At 32.1% G+C, this 14,874-nt stretch overlaps 1 protein-coding gene across 2 annotated transcripts; it reads right to left on the reverse strand.

Moving 5' to 3' along the window:
• Positions 1–2,024: 2,024 nt before the first annotated feature.
• On the reverse strand, positions 2,025–14,620 carry LOC129226893 (gem-associated protein 8-like). 2 transcript variants are annotated; one of them, XM_054861531.1, is made up of 5 exons: positions 14,540–14,620; positions 10,598–10,932; positions 4,002–4,067; positions 2,418–2,498; positions 2,025–2,266 (listed from the first exon to the last, which is right to left on the reverse strand). In XM_054861531.1, exons 2-5 carry the CDS (start codon positions 10,923–10,925, stop codon positions 2,070–2,072), a joined length of 672 nt encoding a protein of 223 aa, XP_054717506.1. In that variant the 5' UTR covers positions 10,926–10,932; positions 14,540–14,620; the 3' UTR covers positions 2,025–2,069. The 2 variants fall into 2 exon arrangements, with proteins under 2 accessions (XP_054717506.1, XP_054717500.1); XM_054861525.1 differs by having other exon boundaries at positions 14,511–14,601.
• Between the last annotated feature and the right edge of the window lie 254 nt (positions 14,621–14,874).

Below are 14,874 nucleotides of genomic sequence, written 5' to 3' on the forward strand. Positions count from 1 at the left end.
CAGATCAGGTGCGTCACACAATGCCGGTAACCGCACCTTTCCGTCATGGCAACATTTAGTATATTTATTTGCAGTATTACGCTCTTTCTGCCAATAAAGAGCACCACAAAATTCGCATTCTTCACACATTGCTCCACAATCATGTTCATCGGCAATGTTGTTTTGAACGCGTAGGCGCTTTGAGCGTCGTCTATTCTCTGCTTCAGTACGACAGTTCAGTTCAAAATGAATAACCGAGAAAGAATTTACTTTATTCCTTTTATTCTCAGCTGAAAGGTTTCGCCAAATTTGTTTAGGGTTATAGTAGTTTTAGTATTGTGCAAGCAAAGTAGCCTTGGCGAGTTTTCGCGTTTTTAGTTAAACCATTTTTTGTTCGTGACGTGGCAAGGATTCAGAATAACAACAAGAAGGACAAACGTTTGAGAAAATATGTTTGGTGCTCTCTGAGCCTGTTTTTAGTCATGGCCAGCTCTATGTGGCATTATCAAGAACAAGATCTTTTGAAGCAGTGTCAGTTGTGGCTCCCAAACGGGACATTTTTAATTGTGTATATGAGGAAGTTTTCTCAGATTAGAATATATAAGAGTGTAAATATGTAAATATATAAGAGTGTAAATAATGTAAATACATCCCTCGGGGGAGCCTGTAACCCCTAGAGGGCGCGTCCCCAGGTGGCGGATAGGGGAATGCCTTCATTGGTTTTCCAATGGGTGGTAGAAGGGAAATAAAATACCTTCCGCGGACCAACAGGTAGAAGTGCAATCTCTCCAAAGCAATGACAGACACTTTTGTATCTATAATGGTAAAGTTGTGCACATTGCCAAGGCAGTCATCTTACATACAGCAAAGTTAAACTGTCGAAAATCTGGCTAAAGCAGACAAATTAACTTTATGAACGTAATTTTCATATTGGTTAAATGGATGGTGACCTAAATGCAATTACCAACTTTAATTTTTACGGAAAATTTTAGCTAGGCTAATGTATTGGCATACAGCGAGCGAGCGAAGCGAGCATGGATCGCGAAGCGATCCACAGGGAACTGCGTAAGCAGTTCCGGGGGTTGGCGAGCGATAGCGAGCAGGGGGCGATAGCCCCCTAGTGATCAACAAAATCCATTTCACAAAATGAATTTATTTCTTGATAATTTAAAACTTTCTCACTGCAGTATTCAATAATATTAATAGCATTTTATAAAGAAAATATAAACAAAGAAGTTTTACTTAAAATCCTTACTTTTAGATATGTAAATATTATATGGACAAAAGTTTGAAAATTTTCTGGAAATAAAAACAAAGTTGAAAAAAAGCACATGAGAAATTTTTTTTTAATTCCTTTATTTTGCAAAAAATACAGTGAACCATACCATTTATACATTTCTCTTTTATACGTTTTTATCAATTATATATTTTTTAAATTGGTCCCTGCAAAGTTTAATACACGTTAACCTATACCTATTATACGTTTTTTCGTTTGTACGCTTTTTTCATACAGTCCCTTCAAAAACGTATAAATGGTGCTTCACTGTATTCATTTCTCAGCGCAAAAATGTCTCCATAATTAAATAGTCTTTTCTTTGCAATGGAATGTTTTAAAAAATTATTTCTTTACTTTATGGTATTAAAAAAAAAAATCGTCAGGTTTGTGAATAGGCTTGGGGCACATATGAATACAATCAAAAAATGCAGCACAAGCATCATATTTTAAAGAAAACCTCTTCAGTATGTACATTTATAATAGATGTTTTGTCACTTGAATAAAAAATTCCTTGCTTTGTATGCTTACAACAGCTACAACCTATTCTGCCGTGGGCAGGTATAAGGCAGTAACTGCACATTTTTCCTCTTTTCTTTTGGCATTTTTGTCATCAATTGCACAAGCTTGCTTATTTGATTTCCGCTGAAAAAAGGCAACTGATTTTTGCAGATACTGCTGTTTACCTGCCCACATAACTATTTATATTTGCTTTTTTTTTAAAATCATTATATATAATTTAGAGACAATTACTTTTTTTAATGAAAAAGAATACAATAAAGAAAGTAAAATTTATTTCATAAAATCAACAACAAAGTTACAAACGAACAGGCAAAACAGGCCACAATATTGGCTGATAAAGGTCACAAAGGTGATTAAAGTTTATATTCATGCAAGTTTCTAATCCACTAATCGTAGAAGATTGATCTCCATACAAAAATTTCATTACTTCCATTTCACTTTGTTCTTCTTCATTAAAATCTGCCTTTTTGAAAACAATTCTTTTGGATTCCACTGGAGGAAGAAAAAAAAATGTAAACAGCAGTATGCAATGAATTCCTTGAGAAGATAAGTAAACCAAATTTTAGTTTATTCAAATGTTGCATTTTAAGCAAAAGAAAATGGTGAAGTCTGTTATAAACTAAAAATGAAAGAGGGTTATTACTTGTTTTCAGGCTTCCCAGTTCAACAAACTCAAAATCCTCGGGAGAGACATCTAATTTTTCAAAGCTATCATCTTCAGAAACTGTATTTATAACAAAAGAAAACGCACTTATCACAAATTCGGATTATAAAATTTGCCAAAACAGAAAAAAAAAAAAATGTCATAAGAAAGTGGTAGTTTAACTGAAGTATACTTTTAACAATCTTTTAAAATCTCGCTATTAAAAATGACTAGAAGAAATAAATGAACTTCGCATATCCATTTACAAAAATAAGAGAAACAAAGGGATGTAAAGTGCCAAAATTAAAATATTTGAGATAACCAGTACAAATAATAGAGGAACCTCTCCTCAACTTAAATTAATGAAAGCCTACCTAGGACCAGAACGTCAAAAGCGTTTTACTCAAAATTTTAAAAAATTCCACTTACATCCCTTTGCTTCTCAGCACCTCATTTGTACTAAGAAAGATTCATTTATACTTGTGGCATGTGTGTTTATGTACCAAGGTTTTTTTTTTTTTTTTGCCATACCAGTGGAAAAAACTGGTCAGAACCAATTTAAACTGGCTACAAGTGGCATAAAGTAGAAAACACCATTTAATAGCATTTAGCGAAAACCAAAACATATGCATACAAGTGTTTTTCAATTGTATGAGTTACATTTTCTTTCACTTTTAGTTTTCACACAAGTATAAATGGTGAAAATTTACAGATTAGATAGTTCGTCTTGCTCAGTTAGAGACCATTAGTTAGAATCACGATTCATTAACAAAGCAAATTGTACAATATGTTCATAATACTTTATCTGAAATTTAGTTTCAATTTGCTCTTTTACTTTTGCTCAGTACTTTATGGCAATTGCTACCTATCCCGTTCTTCAGCTAGTTATACTGTTGGAAGTTTAATTACTTGATACATTTTACTTGTCAACTGATTCAGCAAATTTTAGTACTCAATATTTTTTTTTATGCTTCTCTTTAAGTCGTGTATTTTACATAATTAATAACTGAGCATATATACCTATCTATCTATGTCCGAGTTACTTCTTCCGAACGCCAGTGAACTGAACATTGACCCAGGTATCGACAGATTCGTAATTCTCCCATTTTTCTGTTAGGCTATTTAACATAATCTCCTGATAATAATTAACAGTGATGTCAATTAACTATTGATACTTAGATTTCGACATAAAATCCCTATTTTTCTAAGCCTTTCCTCAATTCAAATTAATATTCAATGCTTCATCTCAACTTTCCATCGGTAACAATGCTTTTATTAAAAGTTGTAGCGTGAAGAAAATCATTGAGAAAAAAGATCTGTTGCCATTTTTTTTCTCGAATATGTACCAAAAAAATTCTGGCTTTTATTTTGAGGCTTTTCCTGAAATTAGGACATTTAAAATGTTTCATGTTTGGTTATTTTTCTGCAATCAATTCCAATAATCAAACATATTAATCCACTCAACCAAATGGATTTTTTTGCATAACTAGTATATAATACTACTCAAAATAACAGATGAAGTTAAGTTCAAACAGTTGTAATTTGTTATTTAATTCAAATAGAGGAAAAGGAAAATATCTTTACCTTCTTTTGATTCTCTGAATGCAAGAATAGCATCCACATTTAGTTCCAGACCTTCACTTGAGCCATCTAATAAAACCATCAGAATAAAATTAGTTTTAATAATTTACAATAATCATTAAACATTCATAACTGCTAGGCAATGATTTTGGCAATGAATTTTCTAGATATTTGAAGAAATTCATTTTTTTTTCTTTTGCATTGAATACTAACAGTAGAAAAATGTTAGAATTAGATGTTTGTTTTCAGCAGAAACTAAGCGAGCAAAGTTTGTATAAAAAAGCAAACTAACTTGTAAAATAGATGACAAAAATGCAAAAGAAAAATTTGCAGTTACTGCTCTTTACCTGTTGATGGCAGACTATACAGTCGATTCCGGTTTATAGGACCACATTGGGATGGGACCGTTTAGGTCTGGTCTTAATAACCGGCGATCCGATTAAGCGAACAGCACCTGTGTAAGTGACCAAACATGCTACCATAAAACATATAAATCCCCTAATGATTATTGTGAGCCCCATATGTATGGTGTGCATGCAAAGAAAAATTGCTGTTTACGAAATTTTTCTACAAAAAAATAAAGTGAATGTGAATAATCTTTTTTGCACTCGTCTCAGACCGATAGTTTTTGTTATTCCTTCCAGTCAGTATCGATTCAATTCAACAACCAGAAGTAACTAAAAATGTGACAGTGAAAAAATATGCGTTAAAAAGTATTAATCAGTCAATAAAAATTTCCAATGAAATGTAAATTACGTATTTTACAACTAAATTGAAAGAATTTGAAATTTCACTGAAATTTCGATTTCTGCTGGAACAGTGCCGCCATGAAATTGGAGTTCGTTAACCATTTTTTTCCTGTAAATATTGCTGTTTAATTGAAAGTTACAAGGAGGCATTTTTATTACACTAACTACTAAGTTCGTTAACACATTTAAAACTCGCTTCAATTGGGCATGGGCAGTTTTAAACTTTTTTTCTTATTTTGTTCTCATGCTCCTTGGTATGATTAAGTGAGTTTTTGGTCCCAATAAGCGAATAACATTAGGCTTGTGTAATTGAGTTTGTTTTGGCTCTTTAAAATTTGGTCTGAATAAGCAGCTGGTCCAGTTAAGCAGATTCCACTGTATATCTTCATACTTCTGGTTCTTCAGACAATAAACTTTTCTTTTAGAATTTTGAAAGCTGCTACTGAAACTATGTTATCCAATAATTTTATATATTTACCAGTAGTGTTCACTCTAAAGCAGCGGTTCCCAACTGGGGCTTCGCAAAAGGTAGGAAGGGAGTCCGCAAAAGTAATGTTGTAATGGCGGAATTTTAATATAATTGTTTGACTTGATGTCTTAAGTTGAAACGGTTTTTTTTTTGTTCATAATTTATTCATTTGTCTCTCGCACATTCGATACTCACATGAAAATGTTAGCATACTTGCAGAGCCGGATTTGGAAGTGTAAAGGCCCCGGGGCAACGAAGGAGTGGAGGCCCCTCCAGAGTTCGAAAAGATCATCATATTTTCGAAAATATTCGATACTTTGAAATATATCCGAATATTTTGATATATATGTATATATCAGATGATTTCTACCTGTGAAAGTTGGGATACTTCGTAAAAAATTTATTGTGGGGGCCCCTTTGTTGTGGAGGCCCCGGGGCAGTAGCCCCACCTGCCCTCCTCTAAATCTGGCCTTGCATACTTGCTTACATATTTTACATTTAAAGAATTAAGTCTCTCATAACAAGCCGTGGGTTTTACCACATTTATTGATAATGATAGATCTGAAGCCATGTCAAAAAGGTTACACATTTGAAAACAACAACAGCACATTTGAATCGAACACTGTATCTGATAAAAGAATATGAATGCTTTGGTTTTCTCAGTAGCATTTGAAAGGATAATTTGAATAAACTTGATGGAAACATTACGTGGAGCTCATGGGGTATGCTGAAAAGGTATAGCGATGCAATCACACTGCTATCTGTTACTACAATTTTCACACTACAGATTTAGCACAATTTATTTGAACTTTGTTGTTGAAAATGGGAACGACTGGCTGCAACCCAAACAATGCCAGAGAAAGTGAATCAAGAAAAAAAAAATACTTTGCTCAAAAAAGGAATTTATGAAATTTGTGCTTTTATCCCCCACTTTTAGTATAAGGACAAGAAAATTTTTCAGCATGCAAACGATTCATGTACACTTATCAAACAGTTGAAAACTTAGTCATTTTCAAGAAGACATAAATATTGAGATCTATGTGATTTTACTGGAAAAAAAACATAAGTATTTAATCTGAGAGTTCTTTGAAAGGTATAGTTTAAAGATCATTAATTAATTGGGTTCTGATTTAATGTGAGATAAATGTACTGTTGTGTCAGAAAAAGAAATTTAAACATTATTCTCTAAGAAGACATAAATATTGAGATCTATGTGATTTTACTGCAAAAAAACATCAGTATTTAATCTGAGAGTTATTTGAAAGGTATAGTTTAAAGATCATTTCTTAATCAAGTTCTGATTTTTAATGAGAAATAAATGTACTGTTGCATCAGAAAAAGCAATTTTAAACGTTGTTCTCTTTTCGGACAACGTTTCAATGTAAAGTAGGATTTTAAACACAAACAGAGACAAATACAGAAGCAAATAAACTGATGAATCTAATGTATGACCATAATGTCAGATATTTGAGCCAAACATATATTTAACATTATCTTTGTGTTTTCAAAGTTGACTGAAGCAAATAAATTGATGAATCAAATGTATGACTAAAATGTCAGATATTTGAACCAAAAGTTTAGTATGTTTGTGCTTTGCTTTCAAAGTTGACTGAAGCTCAACAAAGAATTTGTTTTGCACTCATTTTCTAGATATTATTTTAGTTTTTAGCAATGTTTTATGTTTTTTTGTCTTGTTATGAACTATTAAGCAATATCAAACTGAAAAAAAAAAAAAAAACTTCCAAATTTTATTGTGTGTGTACGTGCGCGTTTGTATTATTCCATTTCTTCAGATTTTGGAAGGGGTTCTCAAGGGGGAAAAGGTTGGGAACCGTTGCTTCAAAGGAAAAAAGGGCAGGGTGCTGGTCTTTGAAAGGGGCAGTTCTTTTCATAAAAAGGGCCCTATTTCAATGCGATGTCCCCCTCCCCACCAAAGAGCAATGATGCACCCTCTCAAAAAGTTACGAACGCCCTGCCTCCCCCAAAAGAAGAGAAAGAACAATTTAAAACATCTTGCAAAAATTCAAACAGTGTAGTCTGCACCATGATTCCCATTCCCCCCTCCCCCTGATGGCCAGCCCTGACTTCAGAATTAAATATCGTGATTTTATCCAGAATATGCACTTGTCTTTAGAACAGGGTTTGCTGGACTCCCCAAATGCCAAATAAGCACATTTTCCCCACTCCTAAGGAGCATTTAGCTGATGCTGAAATTTGGCTTTAGTGGCTTAGTTTTTCAACCTCCTTTTGGGTCACAATTTTGACTACCTATTCCATAAGAGTAAACACTCTAGGCATTTCAAAATCCTTTGACTTGAAGAGTAAGAACAGTATTTAATTACTGATCCTACTTCCTACCTAAAAAAATTTCCTAATAATCTGCATTATGCCATGAAGTATTTTAGTCAAGATGATGTAAATTAAACTTTTTAAAAATTATTATATTTGAAATACAAACATTAAATCAAAATACTATGTGCTCATTTGTTTAAGTTTAATACTTTTGCAAAAAATCAATGATAATCAATAAGCAAATAATGATTAAAATCCTATTTGCAATAATTAGTAGACAAGACTAAAAAAAATAATTAATGTTTTTAGAATTTAAAATGAAAAATAAAATAAGCAAATTCCAGTCGCACATGTTAAAACACATCCCAATTGTTAAAATAATTTGAACATTTACAAGATGCAACATACTGAAATCTCAAACATGGGAAGTATTTTCTCATGAAGCATGTGTTTTATGTTTGCTTTTTTCCCAAAAATAGTTTTATAATTTGTTGAAATAAAACATAATATAAGCTAATCTTGGGCAGCATATTTCAAAACAACTTCCGATTGCAAATATATAAAAAATGTATAGGAGAAGCGAAAGGATTAAAATCTCAAAGATGAGAAGCGAGTTTGCGCGAAATGAGAGTTCAATGTTGACATGGTTTCAAAAATAAAGTATTTTTTTTAAATAAAACATAAAATAAGGTAAAGTAAGTTAGCATGTGTTAAAATAATTTCCCACTGTCAAAAATATTAAAATATTTACAAGATGCAAAAGGATTGACATGTGAAATGCATTAGACGATTTTCTGCGATGCACATGGTAAGAAAATTGTATTGATGATTTTTTTTCCTTTTTTTTTTTAATATGCACAACTCAACGTCCCCAAAGCAGAATACTTGATGATATTCTGCAACGTAAAATCATTTGAGCAAAATTGTTCTGCAAGTACAATGTATGCACAAGCAACCAGTGTGACTTTTTCCACAAATCGGGAGCCCTAAATCAGAATCGTACATGTTTTTTTTTCTTTCAGTTTTTAAAACTTCACTGTTGCTATGTCTTTCTGTGGAACCTAAACTGATTGAGATTCTCCAAAAATATTTTACTTGCTTCCTAAAATGCATAGAAAGATACAAGATTTTATAAAAATCCAAACCTTGGTGCCAAACCACGTTTTTTTTTTTTTTTTTGGTTAATTTCACATGACATGAAGGAGCAATTAAAATAATGATAAATAAAAAAATTGCTAAAATAATAAATAAAATATGTAGAGTTAGGGTAGCATTTAATAAAACACTTCAAAACTTTCTAAATAATTGCAATATTTTCAGAATGCAAAAGGATTGAAATCTAAAACAAGACAAGCAATTTTTGGTGATGGACGTGTTTCAATATTGGCATGCTTCCAAAACATACCTTTGCGGAGGAAAGTGCAGTGGATGAAAAAAAAAAGATGATGAAAAAAGAAAAGAGAAGGGGGGGGGGGAAGAAAAAAAGGGGCGAGGGAGAACTACTAGAAATAACTACTGTTTACTAGACTATTTTAAGTGCCACAACAATTTCTACCAAAAGAGTAAATTTTATTCGATCTTAACCTTTTCTCTCATTCGGAGTCCCCTCCCCCCTTTTCACTATTTCTTTTTTTTTGTGTCAGTATCACTGGGCCCTCCCAAGGCCCAGGCCCCTAGTTTCCGACTAGGCTGACATGACTCCTGTCAGGCCTGCTTCTGCTCTAGTTTGCAGAGAAAAAAAAGAACAGCCTGAAACATCTACTGTATATACTCGCATAAAGTCAATTTTGCGTATAAGTTGACCCCCCTACTTAAAGGACGAAAATCAGGAAATAATCAAAAATCCGCGTATTAGTCAAGCCTTTACTTTCTGAAAACTCAGGAACATTTTACCACTAATTTTGAATGTAAACCTTATAAAAAGGAGGAAATTAAAGTTTAATGAACATTTTTATATTAAAGAACGTACAATTACTATTCTTTTGCACAAAAAGGGTTCACTTCTGAGATTTTTGTAAAGGGTTTGATTTTGCTATTACGATTTCTGTTACTTGTTGCTTTTATTTTGAATAAATGTCGATAAAATGCTGTACTGTAGCAAAATTATATTATTTTTAAGAAGATGAGCATTAGTTTGCGACTATCAGAGAAATTCGCAAATATGGCAATTCCCAGACCTTTCAGGTAGTCGGTGGTTTACTGTAATTAGTTTTTACTTTACAATCAGACCATGTAAAATTATAGCAAGAATGTGTAAATATTTACTTCTGTAGCATCTGCTTTAAATAGTTGATCCAAAATTGGGAAAATGTTCACGTTTTCAAGTTTTTTTCACAAGAAATGTTAGGGGAAAATTTTCGGAAGTTCTGCCCCACGTGTAAGTTAACCCCCTGATTTTTAATTTCATTTTTTGCACTAAATTTCTCGACTTATACACACATATATATGGTAATCTTCATACTTTTTCTGCTGGCATCTTATTCTTCTTTTCTCCAACTCTTTTAATTTCCTTTTAACAGAAGGCATGAGTTGTTTGCGTCGCACTCTCTTTTTCCAAAACAAGTACCCGCTCTACTTTTCCTGAAACAGGCACTCCTAATCCTACAGTAGAAAATACTATGAAGTTTTCAAAACCCTCCATCTCTCGTGGTTGATTCTCAAAAGAAACAAGGCTTGAATGAATAATCTCTCCCTCCCCTTCGCGGATGACCGGACTGCTTCCCCACACCCTTTTAAGCCCCCCTGGGAAGAATAATCTTTTGTCTTATCCTGAGAATCTCATCCACTATCTTTGCCTAGGTGTTTGCTTCTCCTTTTATTTATGGTGTCATTTTCAGGGTGAAATTCTGTGGATAATACACGGACGTTTTTGTGGCCGATCACTGGACAAGTGAAATTGCCCCGATAACCGCAGGGTCCTATACGATACTCGAGGTATCTTTTTAAAAACACAGGGAGCAATTTGTTATTTTTGCAAAGAGCAGGGCGCATTTTGAGGACTAAAAGAAGGGCAGCGCGCATTCTGCAAACATAAAAAAAGGGCAGGGCACTGTGCCCTTCAAAAACGGCCTAGCGGGAACACTTTTTACCAGAATCTGAATCCTCTGAATCTTCACTTGTTGTTTCCACATCTGAACTTGATTCATCACTTTCTTCTGATGTTTCATCCAATTCCTCAGATACACATGAGATACTTGTCCTCTGAACAAGAGATGATGTATGGGAACCCTGTTGTTCAGATATGTTTTCATCATTATTTGTCCAATGCATGCTAGCTGCTTGATTTGCTACATTGTAATAGTGATGTTGATGAATGTGTTGCAACCAAGATGTCATTTGAGAATGCTGCTGCACATACCTGTTATAAAAATCACTGCGTCTAGAAATCTGACGCGAGATGGTTTGTTGATCCCACATAAATGGACTGCAAAAGAGTAAAAAGATTGACGTAAATAAAGAGTTACATGTGGGAAAAGAGAGACGGCAACAAAAGGTTCTAATGAATAAAATATATGGGCAGTTCTCAAAAGGTGGGAACAAAAAAGTTAACTTTGAGCAATTTCAAAAATTTTCGAATTTGATATCAATTTTGCTTTTATTCTATAGTATGCAAACTAGAACACAATATATGAACATGAAAAGACAGCAGGTATTTGTAAAAATTGTTAATTAGCAAATTAAATTAGCAGTCTGTAGGTAACTGATTTTGGACATTGTTGTCTTGTAGGTAACGGATTTTGGACATCATCATAATGTAAGTTTCACCATTTTTGACAACTGTTAATCTGATTTTTAACTTTTCAATGAAAATTTTATTTACTACTCTTTGAATTTTGCAATTTAATGATAAAGAGGATATTAATGAAGTACTTGAATGGCTATACATACTGCTCTTTACATATAATAAAGTTTTGGAATGATTTTGAAGAAGTTGATGAAAGGTAGAAAAAAGCTTCATGGAAATAATTATACAAACTTGTAGTTTGATTTATTGGAACAAATAAGAAATAAAAATCGAGACAAATAAATACGACATATACAGTGGCTCCCAAAAGTCTTCGTACACCTGCGACTTTCAACGAAATAGGCCCCAATCCATTGGTTAGAATTAATATTTCGGAATAGGTATTTAATTATAAGATCTATGATTAATTTTTAACAAAACTACATGAAAAGTTTTTAAAAAATATTAAAACTTAATTTTTAAAAAATCAAAAACTAAAAAGTGCCGGAAATTCTATGTCACAAAAGTTTTCGTACACTTTATAAAATGTCTATTTATTATTGAATAATCTAACTTTTGATTAAGTTATTAATTAGTAGAATATCATACAATATTCATAACACCTTTTAAACGTCTGGGAATAGATTTTATTCTTTTTCTTTATTTTTTTTTTGCGTAATTTCTGAGTAAGTGTTCTACCACACTTCGAGTCTTACTGTTTCTAGCTCTATTTTCGTTTTAAAGACGTATTTTCGTAATCTAGCCTATAGATATCTCTAAATACGTTACATTAAGTTCAAATATGGAGATTGAGGGGTTTTTTTCTGAATTTTAGGACGATTTTTGAGGCACTAGACGCAAACGTTGAAAACAGAGTGCTTCATATCGTTATGTTGATAAAAAACAAAGTTGTTTCCAATAACCAAATTTTTGGTTAAGAGTTCAAAATTGGTTTTTAAAATATTTAAATGAACAGTATGATTCATTATTTCATCAAAAAATTCCAAACTACCAAGTCCTGATGTTGTTATGCACCCTCACACTAGAACACCTCCACCGTCGTGATTAACTGATTCAACTAAGTTCTTAAGATTAATTTCCTAATTTTTTCTTCTACTTACAATTATGCAACAATTTAACCAAAAATGTTAAATTCATTTTTATCTGTAAACAAGACGTAATTCTAAAATGTTTTTAGCTTATTTATCCTCGATTTTGCGACGAAAAGCGTAAGCTTTGTGTTTTTCGTGCGAACAAGAAAATTTCTGCGGGAAGAGGCCCCATTTAATCCAGCTAATCAGAGAACTTGGCGAAAAATTTTAGGTGAAAATTAAATGTAAAATATTTAATTTAACTCTGTAAAAACTTTTACAGCACTCAAATGTGTATTTTTTATAATTTTTTCAACTTTAAATCTCTAATCACGTTTTGTCAACTTTGCCGGTTGACCTTTTCTTACCTTGTTTTCGGTCCGATTCCTTTGTTTAAAGCATTTTATCAAGCAATCTACTATACAAACAAGTAAATTAACTAATTTAGAGTCATTTCAAACCAATTTACCGCAACTGCGGGAAACAAATTCGAATTTTGAATGGTGTTTGCGGTTTTTTACGAATACCAGCGATTTTGTAGCAATAAGCACAATATTAAGAAATAAATAAACAAAAAATTAAAGCCAAATGACTTATAAGGGTCAACACAATGCAAAAATAATAATAAAACGGCATATGATAATTTTAATCATGAATTTATTCGAAAATATTTGAGTGTACGATGACTTTTGTGGCGTGTTATTTCTCTGTCTCTTCGTTTTCTGACCCATTTCAAAAAAGTAGATCCGTTAATATTTTGAAAAAACCAATGGGTTGTATTTAGAATGACATAGGAATGATGTGAAAAAATATTGGACTCCGTATTCGAATTCAGTTTCGAGTTATTTTGGTTTTACTAAAAAATTTCAAAGTGTACGAACACTTTTGGGAGCCACTGTATATTTTTAAAGGAAAAATAAACAAAATATGCTTTAAGAAAGAATGTAAAAAGTGACATCAGTTTTAATAATGAATATTTTTTCTAATGTCATAAGAATTAAAACGATGTATAAAAAAAATATTGAAAAAAGAAATTCGTATTTCTATTTGGAGATCGTTAAATTATGTTTCCAAAAGAAAGAAGAGAAAAAAATTCTAAAATAATAAAAGCGGGGGAAAAAAAATTGCTAGCGCAGGTGATAAAGTCGCCAAAACTGGTGCAGCTGACGATTAACTACATTTGTCAAACTGGAATTCCCCTCTGGTAACCTTTAGCTTATCGTATACTGTGTTGTCGCCAACGGAGGTTTGCTTGGCGATTTTCGCGCAAAATGGCTTTCGTTCGATCATAACCAACCATGTTTCTACTGTAATTTATGTATTGTTCAATGTGTAACGTATTAATTATGCAAAATACCTATGGATTAAAGAAGATAACATCATAATAATCTATTTTATTGATGTTAGAAGACAGTAGATTATAAAAAAATTATAAATAAACGGACAGAATTATCGGCGTCAAGATCGTAACGCCATTTGGACATCTCACATGTATGTTTAAGAAAAATTATTTTTCTTCTAAGATACTGCTTAAAAGCTTATGAAAACACTTTTAAACAATTAAAAACTGATTCTGAGGATCGATAAATACCTTTAAAACGGAAACATCATATACTTAGTTCTCAAATAATAGCATTGTAAAGATCGTAACTTTTGGACATGCATCAAATTTCAAACTTACTTTTTTCTAAAATCGTTTACAAAGTAAATAATCTGTCTTTACTTTTGTTATTTGTGTAAAATATTAACAAAAAATTATTCAGTGTAAGATTCATGCCTTTAATTTTGTTTTGAAACGTATGGAAATAATTTAAAAAAAAATTTTTTTAATGGTACATTTGCTCAGTTAACGTTTTGGTATGTCCAAAATTGTGCCATTTAGCAAAGAAAATATTTTTTAAGGGCATTTAAAGAGCTTTTTTTTTCATAATTTATGTCAATTCTTGTCTCTATACAGCATTATAATTTACCTCAAAAATTTTAGAGTTAATTAAAATGAAAGTTATTTGGTGTTGAAGCTTCAAAGTTGAAGTCTGTGTTTGCTCCCACCTTTTGAGAATTGCCCATATGTCAAGAGAGTATGGCTCAATGAAATACGAACTATATTAATGAAATTTATGAGTAAGCAAATAAACAGGAATGTTTATGATAAAAACATTTATCGATGGAATAAAATTTAATTCTTACGACTTATCTGTGAATAAGTAATTAATAACCTAAATTAGCACTTTTCAGAAAGACAGAACGAAGTTTGTAAACCAAATCAAAACAAAATTTGATCCATTGTGCAGTTCAAGTTAGTTAAATTAACTGATACATTATTTTTGAAATTTGTTGTTTGAATAGAAGAATAATACAGTAAACTGTATTTCTCTAAAATTTGGACGTGGTAAAATTTTTACTTTAGGTAAAATATATTTTTTTTTCTGTTGACGCTTTGAGTACTATTGGTAGCGACCGGTTGGTTGATCACGTGACAACAATGACGAACGCTTTCGGTTGATCACCGGTTACTTGCGCAGACGAATAACAAGCAGGTGAAAAATAATTA

The sequence above is a fragment of the Uloborus diversus genome, chromosome 1, assembly GCF_026930045.1.
Source record: "Uloborus diversus isolate 005 chromosome 1, Udiv.v.3.1, whole genome shotgun sequence".
NCBI classification, from domain to species: Eukaryota; Metazoa; Arthropoda; class Arachnida; order Araneae; family Uloboridae; genus Uloborus; species Uloborus diversus.